We start from the raw sequence: 13,854 nt of genomic DNA, 5'->3' as shown, positions 1-13,854 counted from the left end.
AAAGTTTGAGGACTTACACAATTTGTTTTCAAAACTTATATAAATCTAGAGTTACGAAGACACTGTGCTGTGAGCAGGGAGAAAGGCATATTTATCAACGCAACAGATTAGTGAGAATAGAAATATATCCGTGTCTATAGACAACTGATTTTTTACCAAGATGCCAAGGCATTTCAGTGAGGGAAGGGTAATCTTTTAGCAAATGGTGTTGGATCAATTTGATATCCACCTGCAAAGCAACGAACAGTCCCTTACTTCACACCATATAAATAAATTAACTTCAAATGGATCATATACCTAAAAATAAGAGCTAAAACTGTAAAATTTCTCTAGGGAAATAATAGTAGGAAATTGCAGTGACCTTAATATAGGCAATGATTTCTTAAAGAGGGCACAACAAGCACAAATTATAGACGTTTAAAATGGATGATTTTGAAAAAATGCTTGATATCACTAATCCTCAGAGAAATGCAAATCAGAACCACACTGAGATATCACCTTACACCAGTTAGGGTGGTCATTATCAAAAAGTGAAAAGATAACCTCTGCAGGTGAGGACGTGAGGAAAAGGAAACACTTGTGCACTGTCGGTAGGAATGTATATTGATACAGCTCTTATGAGAAAGAGTATGGAGGTTCCTCAAAAAATTAATAATAGAACTGTTATGTCATTCGGCAATTCCACTTTGGAAAGAAATAAAGCCAGCATCTTGAAGAGATACCTGCATTCCCATCTTTATTGCAGTGATATTCACAGTAGCCACAATGTGGAAACAAAGTGTCAGTGGATGCATGGATAAAGAAAATATGTTATTCAGATACAATGGAATATTATTTAGTCTTCAGAAAGAAGGAAATTCTGCCAATTGTGACAACATGAATGAACCTGGAATATATTATGCTAAATGAAGTAAGCCAGACACAGACAAAATGTGTATAGACTCTTAAAAGAAAAAAAGTCAAACTTATAGCAGTATGGAATGGTGGTTGCCAGAAGCTGAGGGATAGGACTAGAGGGGAGATATTGATCAAGGTTAGAAACTTCAGTTATAAGATGAATTAAGTTCTGGAGACCCAATGCACAGCATAGTGACTATAGTTAATAATAAAGTACACTCGGAATTTCTGAGGGGGAATAGATCTTAAATATTAAATAGTCTTATAACACACACAAAGAAGTAACTGTGAGGTGACAGACATGTTAATTAGTTTGTGGTAATCATTTCATAGTGTACACCTTAAATTTTTATTTCTCAATCCTACCTCAATAAAACTGGAAAAAAATAGGTGACTTTTACTTCATTAAAATATATTCAAGAGAAATTGTTAGAAAAATGAAAAGGCAAGGCAAAAACTGATAGAAAATATTTGCAGTACATATATCTAGAATATATAAATAACTCTTACAGGTCACTTATGAGGAGATAACTCAGAAAAAATAAGGGTAAAATTTTGAACAAGCACTTCACCAAAGAAGATACACAGCAGCAAATAAGAAAATTAGAAGATCTCCAGCATCTTTTGTCACTAGAGAAATGCAAATTAAAATTATGAGATATACTTTAGAATTAAAAAGACTGACAATACTTAGTCCTAGGGTGGACGTGGAGCAGATTGATTTCTCATGTATCTCTGGTGGGAATGGAAGATGTCACCACCACTTTGGAGAACAGATTGACAGTTTCTTAAAAAGTCAAACATACATTTACCATGTAACCCAGCCATTCTGCTCCTGAGTATGTACCCAAAAGTTATGAAAACAGATGTCCACACCAATGTTCAGAGTAGCGTCATGTATGATAGCCTAAAAATAGGAACAGCCAAATTATCCATCAGCTTATAAATGCATTAACAATTTTTGGTGTATACATAGAATGGAACCCTGTTCACTTTCAATAAAAAGGAAGAAGCTACTAATATATGCACCAGCCTACTGCAAAACCTCATGTTAAGAATTTCTTATGAATTCTGGAAAAGGCACAACTGTAGTGATAGAAAGAAGGTCACCGTTGCGGGAGAGTTGGTGGGAGGCAGCCGACTGCAGGTGTCAAGAGGAAACTTTTGGGGGTGACTATAAATCATGATTTTGGTGTTGGTTACATGATTTTATCTGTTTGTCAAAGTTCATTAGTTAATTTTGCTCATTGTGTATCATCCCACAGTAAAGAATAAGAAGAAACAAAATCTAATCTTTCTGTGTTTTTAAAAATTTTTTGGCCATGCCTGTGGCATATGGAAATTCCTGGACTAGGGATTGAATCTGAGCTGCAGCTGTGACATATGCTATAGCTGCAACAACACTGGATCCTTAACCCACTGCACCACACTGGGAACTCCCCCCAAATTTTTTTTAAATGATCAAACTTCCTTTCAGTTATAATCAGATTGGTGGGAATATTAGGTTTCATTATTTCTTGAGACAAGTGTCTCACAAACAAGTGTCTACATGCTTTGTCAGAAAAAGGAGAAAGGCCGTCAGTAAGATGGTAGATATTTAACCACTCAGCAGTTGAAAATAGCAAAAATTATATTCAGAAAAGTAGTAATTTTGCTTAATAGTTAGTAATTGATAATTATATTTAATAAATTGAATGTTTAATTTTTTAGCATCATATTAACTATTATCATCATTGTAATTTCCTTTAGAAATATAAACCTGGTCGATGTGATGATATTTTGAAATGGAAACCCCCTAGTCTGAATTCTGTTGATTTTCGCCTAAAGATAACGAGAATGGGCGGAGAAGGGTAAGTATGCACCTCTGTTTCCCCATTATTTTTACACAAAATAACACTGTGTAAAGCATCACTGTTTGCCAGGTATTTTACATATACTTTACAAAAAAAGTGAAATACTTCTACAATATACTTTATGTACATACCCATAAATCTATCTCATTTTCCCAGATTACTTCTTTGGCATGTTACAGCTAGTATTTTAAACTTCACTAACTCTAGTTTTAAAAAAGCAGTGGTTTCTAATATTAAAAAAAAAAGAATTTTGTTAAATTGTAAAAGTGAAAATAGATTTTATTTGAAAGTAATTAATATTAATATAAATATTAAGATATGATCATTATTATTATAATTAAATAATTAAATGTTTGGAAACAAGCCTTTTTTCTTTGATGGAAACTACTTCATGTTTGTATTTGCATAGCAAACATTTATCTATACTTTATTGGGGTAGGGTTTTAATTGTGGGATTTCATTAAGATTTTTCATAGTGTTCACTGTATTAATTTTTTCATTTATTGATTAGTATTCTTTTGTGACTTCATATTTTAGAGTAAAAAATGCTTTGGCATGAATATTTTCATTGTTTTTCCTTGTTCCACAATTTTTTATGGCATCTTAATGTAAGTAAGATAACACTTATTGAGAGAGGTTAAAAGTGTACCAGTGCATGCCATGAAGTCCTTTTCACTTGCCAAAGATAAATCACAGATTTGCTTTTTTTGTAGCTAATGGAATAAAGGGTATATGATCAGTTATATGAATCCAGATTCTAGAAGGTTAAGTCTCTTAAAAGACTGTACACTCATTTTTAAATAAAGATATTGTGTAGTATGGTGAATCCTAACTGAAAAAAGGAGTTTATTAAGTCATATAGGGACTTAATAGGGATCAGTTTTCAAAAAAAAAATAGGGCAGTTAATATTTTGCATCCTTAAATAAGAGTTTATGGCTTAATAGCAGATTACAGTTTTGTCGGAACAATTATTTGAGCTCCCAAATAGTGTTGCTTCAGTATTTCACTCTGTATTTGTCTGATTTAACCTAAAAATAGATAGATAATTTTTGACTACTTGTAGGATTGGATAGAATATATATTTTCTGTAAAATAATATAAAAGATTAGAGAAATAATATTGGCAACCTAGAATATCTATATGCCAGATACTTTGGCAGGAAGAATAATCTTGAGTTTACTACTTATCCAAAAATGATGTTTCTCTAATTTATCTTAGCCATGCATTGGTCTTAATATCAGTTAATCATTTATTAATTATTAATATGATCAATATAATATATTTCTATAATACCATTCATATGAAAAATATAATTAATAAGTATTTTTTGGAAACTGCCTCCCCAAACCCCTCCATATATTAAATATCTTTGGATAAGTATTGACAAGTAGTAAGCTCAGGATTCTTCTTCTTGACAAAGTATTGGGTGTGCAGATACTCTGGGTTGCTGGTTTGCTGTAGAACTTCCACATCAGTAGACCTACAAGCTGAGTGTAGGCTCGATATGTTTTTTTGGGAAGTGTCTTTGAGAAGACCATCTCTTCTAAACAGTGATGGCTAAGGGATTAATTCTGATGAAACCACCTACATCTTTTTTATGTTTCTTAAAAGACACAGATGAATATGGTTCTTTGGAAGTAAGTCTTCAAAGATGAAGTAAAATTTGTTAAATTGCTTTATTACTAAATATCTTATTTTGCCTAAATGCTATATTTATAATATTTAGTTAAGATAAACCCTTGTGTGTTTTTATTGATTATTTCATTGATATTTGAAAGATTATTTTGTTTTGCTTTTAGCAGATTGTAATTCCTAATAGCACTTGAAAGCTGCTGCTTGAAAGCTTAGCAGAATGTCCTATAAGAATGATATTATTAATTATTTTTTCTTGCATTTGTCCATTGCAATTAAATATAGCAAAGTATAATTCAGTTTATTAGTTTGTCCTTTGCTTTTATTCTTCATGTATTTTTAAATACATTTAAAAATTTTTACCTCTTTAAATGTCTTTTTATAAAAAGAAAGAATCATTTTTGATTTTAGTACTTTTAAACACACTAGAATGCCAGCATTTAAGATGATTTTTCTGAAAGGAATATGCAAATTACATTGGTGTACATACATAATTTAGTTATGTAACATGGGTGTCAGTTTTCAGAAATGGGGTATTTTATATGAATTATAGGATGATAACTATTACATAGAATATGTATTATTCAGTTAGCCAGAGTAATGTGCTTTTTTCCATGTAGAGAATATTATGTATTGTAGCAGTTTTCACAAAATAAATGAATTTACATCCAATGCTTATGTTAAGTGCAGTATGTGAGAGGGCATTGTGAAGAATATTCCTGCAACAGTTTGAAAGGAGAGTAGCCATGTCTTTGAATCATAAGAATCATAGCATGTTACTAGTGAAGTGGGACTAAGATTTTAAAATACCATGAGACAAGCTAATTTCTTTTCTTGATTGTGCTTCTAAATATGTCTACAAAGCTTAGGATGGAGTAAGAATATCTTGAAAGGTATAATATAAATACCAATCTTTGAAAATGTTTGCAGTGATTTTTTTTTATGAATTCGAATCTTCCCTCAGCTGCTGTAATAAAGTGATTATAGTATAGATTCATGTTAGATTAAAATTTAATGCAAATAGAAAAATATTCGTGAAAGTACCCTTTTGATGGTACTTAAAATCTAAACTTTGCTCTTTTCACTCCTTCTAGTATCATTTCTGAAAATTCAAATATGTTAAGTCCGCATTGATTTATCATGGCCTAACTTGTGTATATCCTAGCAGTTTATACTGTGTTGGCTTTGTAGACATACAGTACAGAGTTTCATTTGAAAGCTATACATTGCTTTAAAATTATTGTGGGTTTGTAGTAACTGATTAACAACCCAAAACCATGGTCCCTGTCAAAGCTAGGATTACGAAAGTTGTGTTCTGGAGAGTGTCAACACCTGAGTACGATGTCAGTGACATACAGCAAGCAGTATCAACTTACTGTTTTTCCAGCATAGTTTAGAGCTCAGATTCTAGAGCCAGACCGCCTGAATTTAAATCTTCTTGTCAGCTGTGTGACCTTGAACACATTCTTTGTTTCTGTGATTTGAATTCCTCATCAGTAAAATAGGAATTGGCCTCATGAGATTTACGTGAGGATTAAATTAGCTAATATATGTAAAATATTTTAGAACAGGTGGCATATGGTAAGCATTTCACTGTTTGCTGTTATATTTGTTGTTTTCATTAAGGTAGATTTAAAAGTTCATATTCCCTTTTTGTCAGTCTTACCATTCTGTTGTTTGCTGAATTATCTAAATTCACTTTTCTATGTGAGTCATTTCCTATTAATTTTTCCCCTTTAAAATGCATATATCTCCAATTTATTTGTACAATTAAGTACAAATCATTAAATACTTGGAGAGCAAGAACACAGCAAAGTCACAAAATATATATAGTATAGTATATTTATGGAATTTTGGGGAAACAAATGTCTTAACCATGGTGCTGTGTATAGTGGTTAAGAACGTTGGGTTCTCGGACTTCCTGTGGTGGCTCATCGGAAATGAATCCAACTAGTATCCATAAGGATATGGGTTGGATCCCTGGCCCAGTGGGTTGGGGATCCAGTGTTGCTGTGAGCTGTGATGTAGGTTGCAGATGTGGTTCAGATCTTGCATTGCTGTGACTGTGGTGTAGGCCAGCAGCTGCAGCTCCGATTCGACCCCTAGCCTGGAAACTTCTATATGCTACTGGTACAGCCCTAAAAAAGGGGGGGGGGGGCCCTCTTGGCCAGGACTGCACAGAACCAAATTCGAGCTCTACTGCTTGCTATTGTTACTTGATCTTTGTTAGCTTCTTCAGCTGTTAAATGTACAGAGTAGTAGTGCTGAGCTCAAAGATTTGTTCATATTCTGTATTTAATTGTAGAAGTGAACAAAAAAGCAAATATGGATTCTGCCCTTACAGAGTTTACAAGTATAAGCTAGTGGGCTAAAATGCAAAAATAATGTTGCTTAACTAGGTTTTATAGAGGTGAAATAAAATGATGCATCTAACCAACTCAGGTTTGGGAATTTGAAGGTGAGAAATGCCGGCTTAATAACAAGCACTGTAAAGTAAATAGAATCAACTACATGGTTCTACTTTACTTGAAAATGTATGAAAAAGTCCTCTTACTCTGCTAACTAAAGTGGTTTTTTTTCCTTTTGCTCAGATTTATTTAAAAATAAAAGAATGATTAATTCTATTTCTCATGCTTGCTAGAACTAGTGTTTTTGTTTTTAAGAAAGAAATTATAGTGGTAAATATTCAGGATGTTGAAAAAATGTTCTTGTATAAGAAAGGATTAAGGTCAGCAAGAATATAGCTAATAAACTATAGGGGGGAAACGTCTTATTTCTTAGCTAAGCAGAGCCCCCCCCCACCCCGGTTTTTTTGTGGAATGAAATTCTTAACTCTTTTATTCACATTTCATTAAAAATTATTTTGAGTGAGTGATATTAGAGATAAAAACACTAACATAGCCAATGTTATTACCCAGTATACTTAATGACTAAGCTATTTGGCATATAGCTGGTCATATTTGGGGGGTGTAACAGTGGCTACTTTTGTATTTTAGCAGATGGCCTATAGTAACTGCTCTGATTATCCTATCTGAAAATATTCTCATCATGCAAACCTTTTTTTTAAAGACAAATGCTTCCTTGGGTTTCAGTCCATTGGGTGGTTCCTATATCAAATTCTTGATGGTGCTTTATTTCCAATGTGGGCTAGGAGAGGAAAGGAGCTATAGCTGACTGTTGAATTCCTCTGCCCAGCTCTCTATAAAGTATTAGCAATTCCTCTAAACTCTTTCAGTTCATCTTTCCTGCTTCCTACAGAAAATCTTCTTCAGGCCATCTACCAAAATAAGTACCATAGTCAAATTGCCTAGGAGGAAAAGAACACGTGGTTTCAAAACATATGCTTATAAACCTCACTGCGATCAAAATACTTTCTTTTACTTGTTAATTTACTAAAGAGAAATTGGTATTACCTTTGTTTTATCGTTTGGTTCTTTGGAATTCAACTTTTATGTGTATTTGTTTAAAATTATTCTTTGCAATGAGAACCTTTTGCTTGTGTCATTTGTTCTAATTTAATGAATGTTTTCCTGAATTGTAAAATTATAAAATTGTAAAAATTGTTAAAAGCTTATTGCCTGGTAGATATCTCTGGGGAATATTGTATAGATTAAATATTTGTGCAGTTCCCTCTTTGAATCCCATTGAAGAGGATGTGATTCAGACTAATCAAGTAACTCGTGAAGACAGTATTTTACTATAGACCTTGAGTTTTTATTGTACACATAAAGGAGACTTTCCATGCCATTATATTAGTCTACTGCAGAAACAGTAGAGTTTATAACAAAATGTTACTAAGCCTTAATAAAATGAAACATTTGTGTTGTAGTCTAATGGCTTGTATTGGATATAATTATGGATGGAATTTTAAAAATTAACAATTTGTTACAGCTTGCAGTATTAGATTTGGCCTAAAAAAGTATTTAAGAACTTTCTATAAATTTATTGCTAAAATCCCAAGTTCAACTTTTTGTTTATGTCTTATGAGTAAAGGGAGGAAAAATTTTGAGCTTTTTAGCCGCTATGCAGTTCTCTGTTAAAATCAATTATGCAATACATTAAATAGCTCTGATTATTAAAATAATTACAGAATAATTTGTGATAGAATTATATTCTTTTAACTTTCACAGTCTGTTTTGAACCAAGACATTTAATTTGGTTTAGAGAGTTAATTATGACAAGAGGATATTTAATATCCTCTAGCACATGACAGCTTCAAAATATAAATATGGTAATTTATTGTAAAAAGAAGAAAGCTAGGGCACATCATTGTTAATGCAGTCCTTTTATCTCTGGAAAATGGAACTCATATTAAGCTTTGAATCTCAGGGGAAAGGATATGGGGGAAGGGTATGGAAGGAGCTCATTTTGTTCTTTGTGTAGTACATCAGAATTCTGTCTTGGCAAACTGGACTTCCCAGTGTTGAATAATGGGACAGTAAGAACAATTACAATCCATGATTTTTGCAAAGCTTCATGAAGTGATGTTGCTAGTGGTTGTTTTCAGAAAGTATCTTAATTTTATTATATTGGTACCTATTGTATATGACCTTTGTTTTTAAAAACTGGTGCTTAACTGTAGGAAGTGTATTTCATTGCATAATAACAGGTTAAGCTTTAGATTTCCTAAATACCATATATGTATACTTGCATTGTTCAATATAAACACTATAGATTTAACAGTTGTATTTATAATAAATTACCACATTATAATAGTTTAATTAGAAACTTCTACCATCTGGAAGTTTTCTGTATCTGCAGCTCAAAAGTAGTTGATATTCTTGTTGATAAAAGTCATTGCAGGTTTCATAAGCATGTTTTCAGTCATCAGAGGAAGTCTATGTAGCTTTTTAAATTTTAAAGAAAGTACATTCTTTTTTTTATTTAATTGTTTGAAAAATTGATGATCTAAATTATATGTAAGTTAACATGCTAGTATCAAAAGTAGTTTTACTGACCATTAAACAAATACATGAGTTCCTCAGATATCACCAAATTTACCTCTTCTGAACAATGTTTTAATTCTCATTAATTAGGGCTGGAATATGTATTATTTAGATTTTAAAATTGTTCCATTTAAATATGGATTTATTATGGAAAGTATAGGCCATATTACATAGTCTCAAGGGAGTTTAGAATATATTAACTATAAATTGCATGAATTCATTACTAAGAAACAAAGACCTTTATTCATCTTTTTTCAGAATCTAATTTATAAAAATGAAAAAAATCACTATCCCCCTTGTCTTCCATTTACTTTTAGACTTTCAGCATAGTAAGTAGCAATGCTAGTTAAAACTGATTAATCACTATTCAATAACCATTTCTTGAAAACCATCAGTGTGCAGACCACATTGTTAGGTGCTGGGAATAAAAAGATGAGTAAGCCCTGCTCTGAAGGTATGAGTAGCTTGACTGCAGGGACAGATGTAGATACATATCAGTGTGACAAATGTACTATCTGTGCAAATAAAGTACTACAGGAGACCAGACAATCTTATATTGCATATAAAATATTTTGTTAGTAATAGTACCAAGAAGATTCCATAGGAAAAGGTTCATTTGAATAAAATTTTATAAATACATAGGCATGGCATTCAAGATATATGGTCTGAAAAAATGTCATGAAATTACGTAGAATGTTTGTTGAATCACTAGAGTTTATGGAAGCGGAGACATGAATAAAGTAGGCCAGGACCAGATTGTGATAGATGAAGAAAACCAAAATAGAGAGTTAGAGCTAATCTTGGAGAGTTAGTGATCAATAAAAAGAATTGGTATTGTCTGTACTTTTAAAAGTAACTAGCTAGAAGATAGGGATTGCCAACATGTTCTAATCAGTTTTACAAGCAAGAAACCTATAAATCATCTTTGTCTCCTTTACTTGACTATCTAATAAAGTCTTGTTAGTTTTACTTCCTAGATACTGCTTAAATCTATTGACTTTCTTTTGTTCCATAGTCAAGGTCTTAGTTCAGATTAGCATCATATTACCTGGACTTCTGTAGTAGCCTCTAACAGGTCTTATCGTACTGCCCTTGTTCTCACCTAGTACATCGTCTGACATTAGTGGACATTATTAGATCTCTGGTCAGCCTTTTTCTCCCTGCTATCCTCCTGTCTTTTTTGGTTAGTGTTTGCCTGGTGTAGTGCCTCTTGAAATGTGTCCCTCAAAAAGGTATGTTGCATACCCTGTGAATGTGACTTTGTTTGAAAATAGGGGCTTTGTGGATGTAATCAAAGGGTAAGTTAAGATGAGGTCATACTGGAGGAGGGTGGGCCCTTAATGCAATTTGACTAGTGTCATTAGAGAGATACAATAAGAGGAGAAGGGCTACAGAGATACATGAGGAGAGAATGCAATGTGATGAGGAAGGCAGAGATAGAAGTACTGCAGCTGTAAGTCATGGGATGCCAAGGATTGTCAGCAAACTACCAGAAGCTTGGAAGAGGCAAGAAAGGATTTCTCTCCTATGGATTTCAGAGGGAGCATGGCTCTGTCAATATCTTGATTTCAGACATCTAGACTCCAGAACTATAAGACAATAAATTGTTGTTTTAAGCTACCCAGTTTGTACTACTTTCTTATGGAAGCCCTAGGAAACAAATACACCTTGTATATATTGTTTCACCCTTAATTTTAATTATTCTATTTCTTTATATTTTAGATTTGTCTCTTGTGAAAAGCATTTAGCTGGACTTACTATCTTTGGGTGATATTTATCTTTTAAATGGAGTGTTTTTTAAATACTTATTTTAATTAATCATATATATGAAAATTTTTTCACCACCTTATTTTGTGTTATTTGTCCTACCTTTTCTGTATTTATTTTCATCTTTCTTGCCTTTTTTTATTTTGACAGATTTTTTTTCTCATTGTTTTCTACTCCAATTTGAAATTTTGTTTCAGAAATTTTACACTCGAAATTTTAGCATGAATATTTAACTCAGTAAGTCTAAAGTTGACATTTTTACCTTTCCAAACTGGAAGTCTTTCACTTCTTTCCAACTATAATTATTGACTTTTTTCTCTGTTTTTAATTAAAGCCCATAATACATTATTACTTGTATTATGTATATTGAATATTTGTTTGTTTTTCGTGTTTATTTACTACTTCTTTTGTTATGTATTTCCTCTGTTATCTCATACTCTATGAGGAATTATTAAACTTCTGTCAGTAGTTATATCTTTTAACATTTCTTTTAGGTTCTGCTAGTTGCTTATTCTGTTATTTTTATGACAGAGTGTAGTTTATCCTTATTTACTGGACATTGAATTTGAAGTAAACATTTATTTTTCTTTTAGGACATAGATGATTTCATTCTAATGTCTTCTGACTCTGAGCATTACTGTTGAGAAATCAGCTGTCAGTATAGCTGTCTCCTTTGAAGATAAACTTTCTTTTCTTTCTGTTTTGCTTTTAATAACCTCCTTTGAAGGTAAACTTTCTTTTCTTTCTGTTTTTCTTTTAAGAACCAATCTTGAAGTTCACTGGTGGTTCCGTGGATTAGGATTGTCACTGCATTGTCACTGCTGTGGCTCTGGTTACTTTTGTGGTTCAGGTTCAGACCCTGACCCTGGAACTTATTCATGTCATAAGGTATTCCCCCCCTGCCCCCCGCCCCCCAAAAAAGAGAGAGAGCTCGCCAATCTTTGTGTTTAGTGTAGTTCACACTTACTATGTTGAGTGTAGGTATAGATTTTTATTTTTATAACTGAAATTTATTTGGCTTCTGGAAAATATATTGTTTTCATCAGTTCTGAATATTTCTCTTCTTGTTTTGTTTTGTTTTGTTTTCTTAGGGCTGCACCCATGGCATTTGGAAGTTCCTGGGCTAGAGGTAGAATCAGAGCTGTAGCTGCTGGCCTATGCCACAGCCACAGCAATGCCAGATCCAAGCTGCATCTGCGACCTACACCTCAGCTCATGGCAGCAGAGAATCCTTTACCGAGTGAGGCCAGGGATCGAACCTGTGTCCTCATGGTTACTAGTCGGGTTTGTTACTGCTGAATCACAACGGAAACCTCCCTGAATATTTCTTGCCTTTTGGGGGCAGGGGGTGAGGAGGCATGCCTGTGAAAGTTCCCAGGCCAGGACTCAGACTTGAGCCACTGCAGTGACCCAAGCTGCTGCAGCAACAATGCCAGATCCTTAACCTGCTGCACCACAAGGGAACTCTTCTTGCCATTATTTATTCATATGTTGTTACCAATTCCTCATTTCTTTTCTTCTTCTGGAACTTCAGCTGATTGCTTTGATAAACAAATATTGAACACTTTTTGTTAGTTACTGTTTTAGAAGCTTGTGATACATTGTTTTCTTCCCATCTCTGTCCTGCTGCCCATCAAACACAGAGGCAGCAGATTTCTACAGACTTCTTTACTTGTGCCCTTAATGGTCCCTGGTTAGTGACTTTTCTCTGATCCGTCAGTCGTCTCCTTTGTGATCTTCACTTCTTCTACAGTGGTAAAAGTTCTAATTCTTATAATAAATTCCTAATTCCACATCATGGGATGGTTCCGCTCCCCATGTTAAACCATAGCTAATATATAGAGAGCTGACAGGTGTGAGAGAAAGAGAGAGTCAAGGAATCTAGGATTTTTTGCCTGAGCAGTAGGATGAAGTCGCCATCATCTGAGAATGGAAAAGAATGGGAGAAGAGTGGGTTTAGGAACAAAGCTTGAAAGTTCAGTTTTGAGTATGTTGAGTTTGATATTCTAATAGTTAACCATCTTTATATGTCATGTAGCTGATGAATATAATGAGTTTAGATTTCTGGAGGTATATTTTGGACATTGTCAGTATATGGATAGAATTTAAAATTATGAGACTAGATGATATAGCCAAAGGAATAAATATAGATAAAGAGGATGAAGGATTGAACTTTGGAACTTGTCAACATTTAGAGGCTGGGAGAAGATGAATCAGCAAAGAAGGTTGTTGGGAAAAGCTTTAGCAAGGAATTGGGAAGTGATGACCTTGGTCAAATAATGCCCAAAGTCAAAGTAATGAGAATTAAAAATTCACATTTGGATTTAAGTTTAGTTTTTGTTTTTATTTATTTATTTTTAAACATTCAGCTTGTTTTCAGATAGGTATGATGCAGTTTGTACTTTGTTCCACATTTTTATATATCCTAACATCTGTCCAGAATAGTTATTTTGTTCCACTGATCTTTCTTATTGAGAAATATGTTGTAGTTTTAAAATTTGATGTTGACGGTTAGAAAATCATAAACATTTCATAGATTCTTTTTCATTGTCTAAATTTACTCTTTTAAAGTGAATTATAATCAGTTTGGGTATCACTTAGTAAAACTTTGGTCTATTGAGATAATTTTATCTTTTTTTCTCTCCCACCTTATGGGCTTTGGCTGTTTTCATTGTTCTTTACATAGTCAATTCAAATATATATTAGAAAAGAAAAATATCAAAGCTCATATTCAGTTTTGAAGTTTAGTTGCTAAATT

At 33.0% G+C, this 13,854-nt stretch overlaps 1 protein-coding gene across 2 annotated transcripts in view; it reads left to right on the top strand.

Annotated features, from left to right (window-relative positions):
• RNGTT (RNA guanylyltransferase and 5'-phosphatase) overlaps nt 1-13,854 on the top strand; it is a 205,861-nt gene that overhangs the window by 119,592 nt on the left and 72,415 nt on the right. For both annotated transcript variants that reach the window (XM_047760902.1, XM_047760913.1), the window contains exon 13: nt 2,647-2,747. In XM_047760902.1, the coding sequence (XP_047616858.1) occupies nt 2,647-2,747 (101 nt within the window). The remainder of the gene's footprint in view (nt 1-2,646; nt 2,748-13,854) is intronic.

This window comes from Phacochoerus africanus, chromosome 2 (assembly GCF_016906955.1).
Source record: "Phacochoerus africanus isolate WHEZ1 chromosome 2, ROS_Pafr_v1, whole genome shotgun sequence".
Taxonomy (NCBI): domain Eukaryota; kingdom Metazoa; phylum Chordata; class Mammalia; order Artiodactyla; family Suidae; genus Phacochoerus; species Phacochoerus africanus.
This window is presented reverse-complemented; position numbering and strand designations above follow the sequence as displayed.